The sequence below is a fragment of the Apium graveolens genome, chromosome 3 (assembly GCF_009905375.1).
Source record: "Apium graveolens cultivar Ventura chromosome 3, ASM990537v1, whole genome shotgun sequence".
Lineage (NCBI taxonomy): Eukaryota > Viridiplantae > Streptophyta > Magnoliopsida > Apiales > Apiaceae > Apium > Apium graveolens.
This window is the reverse complement of record NC_133649.1, coordinates 257,594,151-257,611,839: the sequence shown is the minus strand read 5'-3', so window position 1 is coordinate 257,611,839 and position 17,689 is coordinate 257,594,151. Positions and strand designations below refer to the sequence as shown.

The window sequence follows — 17,689 nt, the reverse complement described above, 5'->3', positions numbered from 1 at the left end:
TGGTGGTAGCCAGATCTTAGGTCGATCTTTGAAAACAGCATGCTCCTTTGAGCTGGTCGAATAAATCATCAATCCTTGGTAATGGATACTTATTCTTGATTGTCAACTTGTTCAGTTCCCTATAGTAAATGAGTTGCCTCATACTTCCATCCATCTTCTTCTTCACAAATAAGACAGGAGCACCCCACGGAGAAACACTTGGTCAGATGACTCCTTTGTCTAACAGTTCTTGAAGTTGCTTGGCCAATTCCTTCATTTTCACCGGAGCCATTCGGTATGGAGCTTTGGAAACTGGCTCTGCTCCTAGTATCAAATCAATAGAGAATTCTATTTCTTGATCAGGTGGTAATCCTGGCAATTCTTCCCGTAAGATGTCAGGATATTCTCTTACTATCGGAATCTCATCTAGATTAGGTGTCTCTTTCTTGGTATCCACCACATGAGCCAAATATGCCTCGCATCCTTTCCTTAACAATTTCTTTGCCTGCAATACTGAGAGAAACTTTTTGTCCTGCTTCTGTCCTTGAGAGATTATCCTTACATTATTTGTTGTATACAAAACAATTTTCTTCTTCTTACAGTCAATACTTGCCTTATATAGAGACAACCAATCCATGCCTAGAATAACATCGAATTCTCCTGACTCAAAAGGTATTAGGTCTGCGGGAAAAGAATGACCTGAAATCTCTATGGAGCACTTAGGGCATAATTGGCTTATAATTGCTCCTTATCTTTCTTTGGTTCTCGAACTTCAATCTCCATCTTTTCCAAGTCTCATGCTAACTCTTCTGCAATTTGAACCATATTCAGCCTCTCTTTTTTACTCAAGTTATCTTCCACCACATTAGCCTTACCTGGGTGATAGTTGATGGAAAAATCGTAGTCTTTGATTAACTCCAACCATCTTCTTTGTCTCATGTTCAAGTCCTTTTGAGTGAAAATATATTTTAAGCTTTTATGATCCGTGTAAATATCACACTTTTCTCCATTCAGGTAATGACTCCACAATTTCAATGCAAAAACTATAGCTGCCAGCTCAAGATCATGAACTGGATACTTTTGCTCATGAGGCTTTAGTTGTGTGGAGGCATAAGCGATGATTTTATTGTGTTGCATTAGTACACAACCTAAACCTTTCAAAGAAGCGTCACTATATATCACAAAGTTCCTTGTCTCATCTGGTAATGCTAATACTGGAGCTGACACTAGTCTCTTCTTCAGTTCTTGGAAACTTCCTTCATACTTCTCCGTCTAAATAAATTTCTCGTTCTTCCTGATAGTACATATAGCTCCTGGGAGGGCCACTCCTAGGCCTTGAACTCCACACAGCTCCTGGGAGGACTACTCCCAAGCTCCTAACTCCATATAGCTCCTGGGAGGACTACTCCTAGGCCTTCAACTCCATACAGCTCCTAAGAGGACTACTCCTAAGCTCCTAACTCCATATAGCTCTTGGGAGGACTACTCTTAGGCCTTCAACTCCGCACAGCTCCTGGGAGGACTACTCCTAAGCCCCTAACTCCACGCGACTCCTGGGAGGAGTAGTCCCGCGCAGCACCACTCCCAACTAGCTCAGTCCCGCAAGCAGAACCCTGATAAACCCCAGCACGTGAGACGTTGGCCCAAGCACGTGACGGGGACAACTGTCACACATCAATCATAGGAATAATCAGGGCACGTGTCAGAGGATCCTCAGAACATTCCTCGACCAGTCCCGCGCTGACACGTGTAAAGCATCCACTCCCGCTAGGTGTCCTCCGCTCCCAGAACCAATGGCTACGATTCGAAGGTACCAAACCCAAAACCCTATCCTTGGGCTATAAATAGCCAAAGAAGGTAAGGCTTTGGGGTGAATCATTCTTACACACTCATATACACACACAGCCACCCTGCATTCATATTCATCTTCATCTTCCCAAAAAGCTAGTTCTTACTTTCACGTCGGAGGCGCCGCGGGACTCCAACCCCCCTTCCGGTGTTGTTTTGTAGGAACCCAACCACAGCTACACCTCTACAGCGGTGAAGGATCCAGGACGGCGTCGAAGGAGCAGCCCCGCCACCAGGAGTTATCATTTGGCGCTAGAAGGAGGGGCCCTCCATCCTTGAGTCTCGGTGCCCCTGGATTCGTCGTCATCAACAAACTCTTCAAAGATTCCATTCATTCAAACTTGTAAGAATCCAAGCAACCCACCTTTTACATAAGCATGAATATTGTTTATTTCGGCCATGTTTGTGTGCGCTTGTTATTTTAGGCCACATTTGTGTGAGCCCGTTTTGTTGATTCAAGCCACGTTTGAGTGAGCTATCGTTAGTTTTAATCGTTATTGCTCTAGTTTGAATACGGCATTTGCGTTGTACTTCATCGTTGAATAGTGACATAAGATTGTTTGAGCTGCTCCCAGGAAGCTATTTGTTAGTTTTTCTTGTTATTCTGGGTAGTTTTTACAGATTTCATAAAGCAACCATAGACCGATATTCTCTGTGGCATATTGCTGTTATTTGTTATTGGTATTGTTGAGAAATGGCAAGGCCAGGAAAGAATACCTCTGGAAGACCATCTGCTAGTGCTCAGGTCCAGGAGCCGGACCACTCCCAGGCCCTTGACCCAGGAGCCGAGAGAGAAACGTTCCAGGAGCAACCACTACACACTCCCGTAGTGGAGAGAATTGTAAACACCAGGGATGCCAGGACCCTCATAGAGCTCAATCAGTACAAGTACACCAATGTCCCGGTAGCCGAGGAGCACATGGCCAACCTTACAAGCGATGAACTAGCAGAAGCAATCAGACTGTACAGACAGGAGCAGACCCGGCTCCAAGAAGAGGCAGAACTAGAGGAGGAGCCGGAGGAATCCGGAGACTCCCAACAATCAAAGAGGTCTGTATTCGACCGCATTGGAGCCAAAGGAAAGAAAAGCAAAGAAGACCAAGGCAAGAAAGAAGCAGAAACTGCTAAACAGAGAAAGTTGGAAGAAGTCCGGGAGCAAATCAGGAAAGAAGAAGAAGCAAAGCTCGAGCTAAAGATCCAAAAGAGAATGCAATTAGAAGAAGAGAAGCTGTTGACCAAGTCTAGGAGCAAAAGAACCCAGAGAGACCCTACTCCGGGGCTGATTTCTGATGATGAAGAAGAAGAGAAGCAGAAGGATCTAAAAGACATGATCTATGAATTGCAGAGGAAGATGGACAGAGACTCAGGAGTGGAGATTGGAGAAACACTCACTTCTTTCAGCCACTCCTTAGAAGCTATCCCCCGGCAGCGGAACTTGAAACATTACAACTTTGACTCCTTTGATGATCTAGGAGACTCGGAGGAGCACTTGAACTACTTTGAGCAGATAGCGCAGATATACTACTACAATGACTTGACGAAATTAAGGTTCTTCGCTTCAACCCTTAAGGGAGGGGCCCAGAGGTGGTTCAGCAGAATCCCCTCCCGCAGCATCCACTCCTGGAAGGAATTTCGAGCCTCTTTCCTTAGGAGATTTCGGGCGAACAAAACGCACGAAATGCACATGTGTCACCTGGAGACGATCCTGGCAGCACGACAATGAGTCCCTCTCTGCATACATGCGCCGGTTCCCGGAAGCAATCAATAAAGTTTCAAATCTGGATGAGAGGGATGCTTTAAGCATTTTTAGAAGAAACCTGGACCCGGAGCACAACGAAAGGTATATTGTGGAGCTGATCAATAAGGAGCCGCAAAGTCTGGCAGCAGCTTATTCCATGGCTGCCAGATTCATTAAGGAAACTGATGTGCTCCAGGCAATGAGAATGACCCGGAATGGTGGGTCTAGGAGTAAAAACACCGATGACCGACCGAAAGGGGGTTACCATCAGGACAAGAAATTCAAGCAAAGCAACCAAAGCCAAGAAAGACAAGCAAACCCGATTTTCCAAAGACTTGGTCCTAAGCAGGAGTCGAACAGCGACCCAGGACCCGTGAAGCAAGCTCGGGAGCCGAAGCAGGAGCCGGATTGGACTCCTCTCAACATAACCCGGGAGGAAATCTTGAAAGAAGTCAAAGACAAGCCTTTCTATTATCCTCCGAAGCCAATGCAAACTCCTCCGGAGAGCAGCCCCTACAATAGGCAGTGTGATTATCACGAGACCCATGGCCACAAGACCGAGAATTGTTTATCACTCAAGTACTTCATTGAGGACCAAGTGAAAAAGGGGAATATGAACAAGTACTTAGTTCGGCACAACAGCAGAGGGGAAGCGCAGAAGAAAGGAAAGAATGTAGTCAATGTGGTCCTAGGCGGATCCTACTCCCCACCCCGGAACCCGGACTTCGGCGAAGAAGTACTTTCAATCCAATCACTCCCAGACCTGGTGATATCCTTCAGCAGCAAGGACTACGAAGGAGTCAACCCTCATCACAATGCAACTTTGGTTGTCACTCTAGACATTTTCGATAATGAAGTAAGAAGAATGCTCAAAGACAATGGCTCCTCAGTAAATATCCTCTTCGAGCACACAGTGGATAGAATGCAGTTAGGGAACGTCTGCTCAAATGAATGTCGAGAAGACCCACTCTATGGCTTCGGCCACAACTTAGTCCCAATCCAAGGAACTTTGTATCTGCCAGTCATCTTTGGATCTGCTCCTAACCAAATGACTCATGTCATCAAATTTTATGTGATCAATGCTCCTTCTTCATACAACGGAATCATTGGCAGATCAGCTCTAACCATGATGCAAGCAATAACTTCAATTTCCCATCTCAAGATTAAGTTCCCAACCCCGACGGGAGTCGGGGAAATTAAAGGAGATTATGGAGTTGCTGAAATATGCTACAACCAGGGGTTAGTTATGGCAGAAACCCACCAAGATAACAAAAGGAAGGCTACGGTCCTTCGCAAGCAACAAAGCATGAAGAAGCACCGACCCCGGATATGGGAAGAAGCAAACAAAACAAGTCCAGAGGAACTGGCAAGCAACCAAGTTAGGTACTGGACAAGACAAGTCGAGTCCTAGAACAACCTTGTCCTACCATGCAAGCAACCAAAGAACCTGAACAAGCAAACATCTATCTGAAGAAGAACTCTGAGGCCCGAATTCATCAAATGGTTTCAAACAAAGAAAAAGCAAAGATCGAGGCCGCAGTCGAAATAGAAGAAGTCGAAGTAGATGAAAGCAATTCAAGCAAAAAAGTGAAGATTGGGTCAGGACTCGAGGAGTCCTTCAAAGAGAGAGTAGTATCCCTGCTCCGGGAGTATAAAGATGTTTTTGCCTGGAGTCCAAGGGACATGCCAGGACTACATGAGTCCATAGCAATGCACAGCTTGGATGTCAACCCCAACAGGAAGCCAGTAAAATAGAAGAGAAGAAACTTTGCTCCGGAGAGGCAAAGAGCCACTGACGAAGAAGTAGAAAAACTACTCAAGGCAGGAATCATCAAAGAAATCAAGTATCCGGAGTGGCTAGCTAATGTGGTCATGGTTAAGAAGTCCAACGGCAAATGGAGAATGTGTGTGGACTATACTGACCTAAATGATGCATGCCCGAAGGACCCGTATCCTCTTCCAAACATTGATCAACTGATAGATGCCACCTCAGGACATGTAATGCTAAGTTTCATGGATGCCTTCTCTGGATACAACCAGATAAAGATGAACCCGAAGGACATCCCTAAGACAACATTCATAACTCACAGAGCAGTCTACGCTTATGTGATGCTACCCTTCGGCCTTACCAGCGCAGGATCCACTTACCAAAGAACCATGAACAAGATATTCAAGTCCCAGATTGGGAGAAATTTAGAGTGCTATGTCGATGACATGATTTCCAAATCAACAACTATACCAGGGCACGTGGAAGATCTGAAGGAATGCTTTGAAAATCTAAGAAAGAACCAACTCAAGCTAAACCCGGAGAAATGCATCTTCGGAGTAGGAGCAGGAAAGTTCCTAGGATTCATGATCAGCAACAGAGGCATAGAAGCCAATCCGGAGAAAATAAAAGCAATCCAGGAGATGAAAGCTCCCAAGACCCAAAAAGATGTGCAGAAGCTAACATGATCACTAGCAGCACTCAAGAGATTTGTCTCAAAACTAGTAGAGAGGTGCCTACCTTTCTTTGATTTACTCAAAGGAGCAACCAACAAGAAAGAGGTAAACTGGAATCTGGAGTGCCAGAAAGCATTCGAGGAAATCAAGAACTACCTCTCTTAGCCACCAGTCCTAACTAAAGCTAAGCCAGGAGAGCCTCTCTACTTATACTTGTCAGCAGGAGCACAAGCCGTAGGAGCTGCCCTTATCAGGGAAGAGAATGGAACACAGCAACCAGTCTACTATGTAAGCCAGGTCTTAAAAGATGCAGAAACAAGATACCCAAGATTGGAGAAGTTTGCCTTCTCTTTGGTTACAACCTTAAGGAAACTCAGGCACTACTTCCAAGGGAAGGAAATCGGAGTAGTGACAAATCAACCACTAAGAAAAATAATCCACAAGCCAGATATCTCGGGAAGACTTGTCAATTGGGCTGTGGAATTGAGCCAATTCAACCTAAGCTTCATTCCCCAGACTGCAATCAAAGCTCAAGCTCTTGCAGATTTCATAATCGAATGCAACTTCCCAGAAGAAGATCAAGAACCAATGGACATGGATCAGGAGCCAAAAAAGAAAATTAGTCCGGGAGCCTGGACCTTAAAGGTAGATGGTTCTTCAACAAGCGAGAGGTCAGGAGCCGGACTCATACTCAGAAGTCCAGAAGGATTCAAGATCCAGACAGATATATCCTTCAGCTTCCAAGCAACAAACAATCAAGCAGAATATGAGGCATTGATCGCAGGACTAAAACTCTCCCGGACTCTAAGGTCCAGGACTTAAAAATCTATAGCGACTCCCAGATAGTGGTCAAGCAAACAAACGGAGAATATATAGCAAAGGACCCTACTCTGGCGAAGTACCAAGCACTGGTTCAGAGCTACTTAGCCTCAATCCCAAGCCACCAAGTCCTTCAGATATGCCGAGAAGAAAATGAAGAAGCGGATATCCTATCCAAATTAGTCCGGAATTTATCAGATCTGGACTGCTCAGTCTACTTCGAAGAACTCCACAAACCATCCTTTGAATCCGTAGAGGTCTTGGAAATAGAAAGCACTCAAAATTAGATGACTCCCTTCGTAAACTACTTGGACAAAGGGGAGCTCCCAGAAGACAAAGGAAAAGCTCAAAGATTGAAAGCAAAAGCAGCCAAGTTCTTCCTCGAAGAAGGAGTACTCTACCGCAGGACCTTCTCATCTCCTATCCTGAAGTGCATTAGCCCAGAAGAAGCAAAGTACTGCTTGGCAGAAGTGCATGAAGGAATATGCGGAGACCACATGTCTGCAAAAGCCCTAGCTCATAAGATCATAAGACAAGGCTACTACTGGCCAACAATTCATCAGGATGCAATACAATTCGTCAAGAAGTGCAAGGAGTGCGAGCTCTTCAGCAATGTGTCCCGGATAAGCCCAGTCCTACCATCCTCAGTCCTGTCACCTATCCCCTTCGCTGTTTGGGGTATTGATATCATGGGACCCTTCCCTCGAGCAAAAGGAGACCTCAGGTACCTACTAGTCTATATTGACTACATGACAAAATGGGTTGAAGAAAAAGCAATGAGGACAATCAATCAGCAAGACTGCACAAAGTTTATGGACAACATTTTGATGAAGTTCGGGATACCACGAGTCTTAGTATCAGACAATGGACCTCAATTCATTGGATCAGAGTTCGAGTCCTACCTCCAGGAGCGTGGGATCAAGCACAAAAAATCATCAGTGGCATATCCCCAAGGAAATGGCCAAGTAGAAGTAACGAATAGAATCCTGCTCCGAGGTATCGAGAAAAGACTCAAAGAAAGCAAAAGTAAGTGGCCAGAAGAACTACCAAGTGTACTTTGGTCCTACAGGACAAGCCCAAGGACAAGCACATGAGAAACTCCATTCAAACTAGCTTATGGAATAGAAGCAATGCTGCCTATTGAAGTGGGCTCTCCTTCACACAGAGCAATAAACTTTGAAGAAGAAGCAAACGAAGAAGGACTCAAAACAAACATGGAACTAATTGATGAGGTCCGGGACCAAGCTGTACAAAGGATGGAAAAATACAAGGAGAAAACAAGAGAGCACTTCAGTAATAAGTCAAGAGTCAAAAACTTCCAAGTTGGAGACTTAGTCCTTCGAGACACTGAGGCATCAGATCCCACAAACACCGGAAAGTTAATGCCCAAATGGGAAGGACCATACAAGATCAAAGAAGTTCTCAGGCCAGGAACCTACAAGCTCTTGAACATGGATGACTCAGAAGTCCCAAACACTTGGCAAGGACTAAGGCTAAGGAAATTCTACCCGTAGTAAAGCAAACAAAGCAACCAAAAAACTTGTAGCCAATATGGCAAGCAACCAAAATATTTTTCCTTCTACATTGTATGAATGATCAATGAAAAGCTTTCTTTTTAACTTGCATATTTTTCAAAAAGCATCACTAGTCTGGACAACCTATTATTCAGGACTAGAGCAATCAATTTTTACTTAGAATTAATTTTCTAACTAAAAGCAGCCACTAGTCCGGACAACCTATTAGTCAGGACTAGAGCAACCAATTTTTACTTGGAATTAATTGTCTAACTAAAAGCAGCCACTAGTCCGGACAACCTATTAGTCAGGACTAGAGCAACCAACTTTTACTTAGAATTAATTTTCTAACTAAAAGCAGCCACTAGTCCGGACAAGCTATTAGTCAGGACTAGAGCAACCAACTTTTACTAAGAATTAATTTTCTAACTAAAAGCAGCCAGTAGTCCGGACAACCTATTAGTCAGGACTAGAGCAACCAACTATTACTTAGAATTAATTTTCTAACTAAAAGTAGCCACTAGTCCGGACAAGCTATTAGTCAGGACTAGAGCAACCAATTTTTACTTGGAATTAATTTTCTAACTAAAAGCAGCCACTAGTCCGGACAACCTATTAGTCAGGACTAGAGCAACCAACTTTTACTTAGAATTAATTTTCTAACTAAAAGCAGCCACTAGTCCGGACAAGCTATTAGTCAGGACTAGAGCAACCAACTTTTACTTAGAATTAATTTTCTAACTAAAAGCAGCCACTAGTCCGGACAAGCTATTAGTCAGGACTAGAGCAACCAACTTTTACTTAGAATTAATTTTCTAACTAAAAGCAGCCACTGGTCCGGGCAAGCTATTAGTCAGGACTAGAGCAACCAACTTTTACTTAGAATTAATTTTCTAACTAAAAGCAGCCACTAGTCCGGACAAGCTATTAGTCAGGACTAGAGAAACCAATTTTTACTTAGAATTAATTTTCTAACTAAAAGCAGCCAATAGTCCGGACAAGCTATTAATCAGGACTAGAGCAACCAATTTTTACTTAGAATTAATTTTCTAACTAAAAGCAGCCACTAGTCCGGACAAGAAGATTAGTCAAGACTGACCAACAAATCTTACTTGGAAAAATATTCTAAGGCAAAAACAAACTACAGAAACAAAGTAAAATAGCATCAAGGAAAGCATTTATTACAAATTCACTGGACTAAACGACCCCGGAACAAAGTACAAAAATTACAAGAATCAAATGTATCAAATCTTTCGACAAATATCAAGTTCACAAGAATAAAGTTAAGAGTCCGGAGCGTTAGGAGGAATGAAACTGGGACAGGGGCCGTCAAATGGCTCCGGTTCTCCCAACCCAAGCTCAATGTCTTCTTTCGCCTTGATGAACTCGGAGACGAAGCTATTCCAATCGGCCTCCGGATTAGTCTTGATGTGTCGCTCAGCAACCAACCAGCATCGAGCTATCTCCGGAGCACCAGCATTGGCAAGAGCCCTATCGTACTCCTCAGATCTTTTAAATTCATCAATAACCTCAGCCTCTGGTCGAACAGCAGACATTTGCCTCCGGAGCTCAGCCAACTCGGATTTTAGGTCAGAAACCTCCTTCTCCGCATTATCATCCCGGATAGTCACTTCATCCAGATGCTTATTCAACCCGGACAAAGAATTATCCTTCGCAATGATTTGGTCCCGGAGCCGGCTAATCTCAGCATCCTTATCAGCAACAGCGCTCCGGAAACCTTTGATCTCATTGTAAGCAAGAGAGGCGGATCCGACCATATACCCACCAAGCTGCAAAAGACAGATAAACTGAGAAAAATATTCTAAGTCAAACTAACATAATAAACAAGAAGGGAAAGAAGAAGTACCTGACCCCAGAGCCGGGAACACTCCTTCATAGTGGCATCGAATCCGGACCCATTCATCTTACTCGACTGAGATTGAGTTGGAATTCCAGCCATGAAAAGAGCCACCTTCTCCTCCAGCTCCGGACCACCTTCATCCGGACAATCTTCATCAACTGCTTTACCTTTGCCAGCCCCGGACCCAGAGCCAGCTTCATAATTTTCAGCCCTGGGAGGTTTCGACCCAAGAGTCCGGAGCCTCTTCCTCCTCCGCCCAGAATCAGCACCCAGAATCTCCCCAATAGGACCTAGATCCTCAAGATTGTCAAACTCATTCCCCATATCCAGCTCAACATTATGCTCCGGAGTAGATTGGTTCACAGGAACTTCAGGCTCCGGATTAGGGACCACATTACTCTGGGACCCTTCCTCCACAAAAGCATTCGATCCAGATGCACCACCAGCAGTCTTCTTTGGCAAATTGAAAGCTTTACCAAGACCTTTCAATGCATCACTGTACGCTGAAGATGACATGTCCGGATTGTAATGAGGCAAACCTGCAAAGGAGCAAAGCAAAAACACAAGTCAAAACTAGTACAGAATCAAGCCAAATAAAGACATATAAGAAACACACAAAAGGTCCGGACAAAAAGAGAAACTACTTACACCCTATTCTATGCATAGTTGTAAGTCATATGTCATAGCCTATTTGTATATTCGAGGATTCAACTCAACTCAAATAAGAATGTAATAAGTAAATAGTAGATCTACCGTCAGAGAGATCTCGCAAAGTAATATCTGTCAAAGGATTCAGAGACAAGGTTCATCTACAGACTTGAGGAATTAATTCACTGGAAGAAGTTCAAGAAATTGATCATGCCTCAGTGATATAAGTCAAGATCATGGATTTAATCAAGTGACAGAGATCTCGTCAGAGTATCAATTAATTACAAGGATTTAATCTGAAGAAAATCAAAGTGTCAAAGTCAAGACATGAAGAAACGTCACGGAAGTTAGTCACTCATGAACCAGACAGTACATCGAGTGTCAACGTTGAAGTGATGGAATTGATTCATAATTTTCAGTGATTTTCAGAAGATTTGCAGAAGAATGGTTGCTGCTCAAGACTAGAATTAATTCTCTATTAATTAATTAAGTCATCTAATTTAATTAAGAAAATAAATTATATCTGCGAAGAATAATTTATTTATTAATTGAATTAATTGATTAATTAATTCTGAATTAATTCTAGGAATTTTAGGAATTTTCAGAAGCTTAATTGGATTAAATTCAAGCATTAAATCAGCAAGACAATTGAAAATGAACTAGCGTGACAATCAGGATTGTCATACCGATTGTCATGCTAGGCCATTTTCCATTGTCATACCGAAAGTTACTCTAGGAGGATGATTGTCTTGCTAGTTCATTCTGATTGTCATGCTAGTTCATTCTGATTGTCTTGCTAGTTCATTCAGATTGTCTTGCTAGTTCATTCAGATTGTCTTGCTAGTTCATTCAATTGTCCTACCGAAAGTCTTGCCAGCTATAGGATTGTCATGCCAAGTCAATTCTATTGGTTTTGTTGATTTAAATAGAAGCAGAGAAGCAGCATATCAATCTATCATTCAAACAGAAGAACAAAGAACAAGAAAAGCAGCCGCCTTGAAATATTACATTTTTTATCTGTTTAATTCAAGATCAATTTCTAGATTGTAAAGTTAAATCCAATCAACTAGAAATCTTTATCTTGTTCTTGTGTAACAATCTAGCGGATCAAAATCCCTAGAACTTAATCTCAAATTGCGTTTAGCATTTGAATCTTTTTATTACAAAAATAGAAAAAGTTCATGTCGAATTTATTCTAGATTTGTGATAATTAATTTGAGATTAATTCCTTGTAATCGATACAGTTGTTGTAACACCTTTCAAGTTTAATAATATTTTTATTTAACTTGAATTTTGTTTCACATTTTTTATTCCGCATTTAATTCGATTATTCGGTACTGTTTGTATTCAACCCCCCCTTCTACAAACACATTGGGACCTAACAATTGGTATCAGAGCCTTCTGATTAACGAACAAATCAAGATCGTAGACTTTTGTGATTTTTCAACTCCTTGAATTTTTATTTATTCAAAAATTCATAATGACTTCACATAAAGTTGGAACCGTTAAAATTCCACAATTTGATAAAGAGAATTATATCATGTGGAAGAAGAAGATGCTATTATTTTTACAAGTTGCAAATCCCAAATATTCAAACTTGTTAAAGAAGGGTATAAAAACTCCGATGGTTATTGAACCGGAGGTAATAATAGATGGTGTGGTGACTACTGAAGCTAGAACCTATCCAAAAGAGCCTGAAGATTTTACTCCTGCTGAGAAGGAAGAAGCCTCCTTGGATGCCATCCTTCAATTAATATTAATTGATTCCCTTGATCCCTTGATGAACAGACATGTGATGAACTGTAAAAATTCCAAACACATGTGGGAAACTATTGAGGTGATTAATGAAGGCACAGAGGAAGTTAGGGAGAACAAGTTGGAAATCCTAACCTCTGAATATGAACATTTCAAATCAAATCCAGGAGAAGGAATTACTGAAGTGTTTGAGAGGTACAATGCGTTGATCAACAACCTGAACATCAATGGAAAGTATTATTCAATCAGGGAGGTCAACAAAAAGTTCCTTTTAACACTGCCAGCTCATCTTGAACATAGAATCACTGCCATTAGAGAAGCTAGAGATCTGAATGAGATTTCTTTGGACAGGCTCTATGGAGTGTTAAAAACCTATGAGTTGGAGCAGATTCAACAGAAGGAAGTCTACGGGAAGGATAGAATGGTTAGCACATCTACTGCACTTGTAGCTGAAGGTCAACAACAACAGCAATCTCAACAATTGGAGAGAATGGTACAGTATTCCAAGGCTGAGGAAAATATGTTAGTAGCAGAATATGATCCTCCTACTACAAATCAATCAAATGATGATTTTTATTCCTTGGAAGAGCTGGAGCAATTGGAAGACGAGTCAATGGCCCAAATTGTCAAGAGATTCTCCCATGTCAGATTCAAGAGGAATCCCAAGCTTAAGTACATGTCCAACTACAACAAATTCCAGAAAGGTGGATCTTCATCCTTTAACACCAGCAGTGGTGGATACAAAACAGGGATGGTTGATCGGAGCACCATCAGATGCTATAACTGCAATGAGTTGGGACACTTTGCCACAGAATGTAGGAAGCCAAAGCAAGTAAGAAAGAACTCTGAAAGGGCTTATCTGGCAAAGGGAAGAAGCTGGGATGATACTGACAGTGAAGATGAAGATGAAGGAAATCTTGCTCTTATGGCTATTGATGGAAAAGCTTCATCGTCAAGAATAGAGGTAAAACTTTCTGATGCTGAAATGGTTTATCATCTAAGAGGTAACTTAGATTGTGCACGTCGTGATAATGAACTGTTAAGTTTACAGATCACAGACCTTGAGAAAGAGGTCAATGAATTAAGACTTGTGCACATTAATCAAGACAAATTAAAAGAACAGGTATCTTTTCTAGAGAATAGAGTTGACTGTTATAGAAAACTCGAAATTATTCTCAAAGACAAGATCACCGGTCTTGAGACTAAGGTTAGAGCCTACTTCAATTCTTGTTCGAAGGCTAAAGAGTTCTACAGTAAGCAAGCTGTTAATCAAACATCTGGAATAGGTTATGATTACAATGCTGCTATTGGAGAATTAGGCATAAACTCCCCTCCTCATGTCTGTGCTAAAGGGAGGGAAGTACCACATGTGCTTAAGGGTGTTGATGAACCCCTCTATAAAGCATCAATTGCTGAACCATTTGATGCGACCTCTTCTGTTATTCAAGAGGAAATACGTGCTGAGGATCATGCTAATGAGAAGATTGTTTCCAAGTCAAGTGAGTCGAAAGTTCCAGTCAAAGTTGTGAAAGCAACTGAGACTAACTCAGACACACATAAGTTGGATAACAATAATGCCATGTCTACCATGCATAAATTGCCTGCTGTTAATCACTCTCATAAAGCATGTGGTGTTGCTAATTGTATGTCTTGTGCTTTTAATATGATGTATGCTTATTTTAATGGTAAGCATGTGTCTAATGACAAGACTACTCCTCGTCAGCATGTGAATAACAAGAAGCATGATAGGTCTAAGACTGCTAGTCCTTCTAAGGCTAGAAAGGAGACATTTGTGCCTAAACTTAAACAGAAATTTGTTAACGCTGTTTACAAGGTCAAATGTTCAGTCATTGAGAAAGTTGAGGCAATTAAAATTAAAAATGTTGTTTTGCCTGACAAAGGACAGTTCTACAAGTATGCCGGGCCCAACCAAGTTTGGGTTCCGAAGAAGGTCTAATCCATTTGTAGTGCAGGGCATTAAACAAGTATAACCGGTAGTGTGGATTCTTGACAGTGGATCATCAAGACATATGACCGGAGATGGAGCCCTGCTATCAAATGTGGTTGAGAAAGCTGGCCCCATGGTTACCTTTGGAGATAACAGCAAAGGTTTATCTGAGGGATATGGCTGTTTGCAAGCTGGGAATGTTATCATTGTAATTTTGTATATTGTGCTAGGTTATTATCAGGAAGCAGTATCTAACATATAGCACCAGTGACGAGACTTGAGAATATTACGACATATCAGACACCTGCTGCACATTACACTTGGAATTGTACTCTAGTAAGATGTGTACAAGTGTACTCCTGGTTGGTAAGTCAAAAGAGGAAGTCAATGCACCACAGTTCATGGACTTTGCAGCTGTAGATCTATTGGACTATGAAATTTCTTCTTCACAATCTCACTCCAGGTTGGTATGAACTAGTATACTGCTCAAGCAATCGTCAAGGACATGGTATGACACTCTAACAGAAGTTATAATTTTATATGAATAAGTAGAGTCGTCATATTAATAACTATCTTATCACTAAGCACAATCATATTGTTTTATATGTGCAGTGGTATATTGATTATGCAACGTAACAATTAGTATCTAAAGTACTTGACAAGTATCGGTCAATGATATCTTGTTAACATTATGTTGCAGATATTTGTAAGCTTTTGACATGAATGAGAATTACTTAGACTTTACCCTAAGTGATCAATGTTTTATCAAAAACTCATTCATATTGAAAAACAAAATTAAACTTCTTTCTACATTAGTGATTTCTTATTTCATGTAAAATCTTTTGAAATCACTATTGTAAATCATTTTCTCTCTATTACCATATGTTCTATGATACAGGTTCAGTCTCCATTGACTTTCTTTCATTGACAGTCATGAGGTTGAAAACCCACAACGTCTATCCCAGACTGTAAAGACAAACAAAAAAAAAAACAGAACCAACCAACACTCTCTTACCACTAAATATAGTATGAATGAGCGTGAGGGAGATAGTGCCTAGTGCACCACATAAGGAAGGTTCTGTAGTCAACCCAGTGGCTCTGTCTCATACATAGATGAGTAGTATTTAAACCGAGACAACTGCTAGCCCCCATACATCTTCTCAAAAAGATGTAATGGCTGAAAAGGCACAAAAATAGTTACTAGATTCATTCTCTCAACAGGGTGAGTCTATTGAATTTTGCCTGTCGGCCAAGGTATCCGATGTAGTGTCACCACTTCAAACATAATCAATTCTTGATGCACAAGGAGAGGTTACACACACAAAGGATGAGTTGACGGAAACAAGAGTTTCGACCATTTTAAGGTCAGATTCGATTGTTCAAGGTTCGTTAGTGGACCAATTGCCTTTACAGGTGTTAGGAGAGGATACTGATCCAAAAGCCATATGTCAGTGGTCAGTATCTACCTCCCCAGGCTTAAATCCCCTGGATGCATCTGCGGATAGTGGATCTGACATAGGTGCAGATCAGCAACTTGTTGACAATGATTCAGATATTACCTGATAAGTCACAAGGAAATGTCTTCACAGACATTAGAAGGGAACTTTGATCTTTATGCTAAATTCGTTGGATCATTGTTTACCTTCCCAGAATTCAAATCTGGAATCCTAAAAGGGAAACTAGCAACTTGTAGATTATGACTCAGATTCATCTGACGAGTTTAACAAGGATGGGGATTTGTGAACTCCCATTGCACCACCTGTGACCTCCTTAAGGATGGCTAAGGTGATTTTCCTTGCAGGTATAGCTGGATTATGGAGCTATGAGAGAAGAGTGATACACTTGTGAGAATGAGTGTAAACACGAGTGGAGAGAAGAGTGAAACACATGTGAGGTACACTAAAACACAATCACACACTCACAGTGAGGAAGAAAAAGAAACTACTTGTTATTTCTTTTCCAACCAAGTGAAATATGAGAACTCCTTCAGACGACGGCATACATTCCTTCTTTAAGGGGGAGATAAAAGCTTAAGTAATAGTTTGGAGGATTCCTCAACTAAGGGGGAGAAATAGCAGGGAGTAAGAAAAAGATCCTACATGTACACTACACCACACCATTGTTGTTTGTAACTACGGATCCTATTGTACGGGAGAGGTGGTAAACACAAGGTGATTTTCTGATAAGGGAAGAAGCTGTTAGAGGAGTACCATTGGTTTTTATCTGCGGATCCTATTGTACGGGAGAGGTGGTAAAACGAAGGTGATCTTCTTTAATCAGTTGATTCTCATAGGGGGAGAAGCAAGAGATATGGGCTTCTCAACAGGAAATGTGGTTGTACAAATGAAGATGGAACTACTTGAAGATATGTTCAGTCTAGAGGAACATCTACTTGGAATCTGGAAAATGTTAAATCTCATCCAGAACTTTTCTACTATTTACTTTGCATGTATGTTTATATCTTTTTCTTATTTGTTAGTTGAGTTATCCTCTAGGTATTTGTGTGTTATTGTCTAACAAACAAATAGGGGGAGATTGTAAGTCATATGTCATAGCCTATTTGTATATTCGAGGATTCAACTCAACTCAAATAAGAATGTAATAAGTAAATAGTAGATCTACCGTCAGAGAGATCTCGCAAAGTAATATCTGTCAAAGGATTCAGAGACAAGGTTCATCTACAGACTTGAGGAATTAATTCACTGGAAGAAGTTCAAGAAATTGATCATGCCTCAGTGATATAAGTCAAGATCATGGATTTAATCAAGTGACAGAGATCTCGTCAGAGTATCAATTAATTACAAGGATTTAATCTGAAGAAAATCAAAGTGTCAAAGTCAAGACATGAAGAAACGTCACGGAAGTTAGTCACTCATGAACCAGACAGTACATCGAGTGTCAACGTTGAAGTGATGGAATTGATTCATAATTTTCAGTGATTTTCAGAAGATTTGCAGAAGAATGGTTGCTGCTCAAGACTAGAATTAATTCTCTATTAATTAATTAAGTCATCTAATTTAATTAAGAAAATAAATTATATCTGCGAAGAATAATTTATTTATTAATTGAATTAATTGATTAATTAATTCTGAATTAATTCTAGGAATTTTAGGAATTTTCAGAAGCTTAATTGGATT

The 17,689-nt window shown here is 41.1% G+C and overlaps 2 protein-coding genes across 2 annotated transcripts; one reads left to right on the top strand and one right to left on the bottom strand.

Annotated features, from left to right (window-relative positions):
• Nucleotides 1-202: 202 nt before the first annotated feature.
• LOC141714967 (uncharacterized) lies at nt 203-616 on the bottom strand. The gene has a single exon (XM_074518459.1). It carries the CDS (start codon nt 614-616, stop codon nt 203-205), a length of 414 nt encoding a protein of 137 aa, XP_074374560.1.
• Nucleotides 617-3,566: 2,950 nt separating this feature from the next.
• LOC141714966 (uncharacterized) lies at nt 3,567-4,976 on the top strand. The gene has a single exon (XM_074518458.1). The coding sequence runs from the start codon at nt 3,567-3,569 to the stop codon at nt 4,974-4,976; it is 1,410 nt and encodes a 469-aa protein (XP_074374559.1).
• The last annotated feature ends 12,713 nt before the right edge of the window (nt 4,977-17,689 follow it).

What these genes read in the sequence shown, in the direction of transcription:
- LOC141714966 (XM_074518458.1), top strand. Translation starts at nt 3,567, where the DNA reads ATGCGCCGGTTCCCGGAAGCAATCAATAAAGTTTCAAATCTGGATGAG.
- LOC141714967 (XM_074518459.1), bottom strand. Translation starts at nt 616, where the DNA reads ATGGATTGGTTGTCTCTATATAAGGCAAGTATTGACTGTAAGAAGAAG.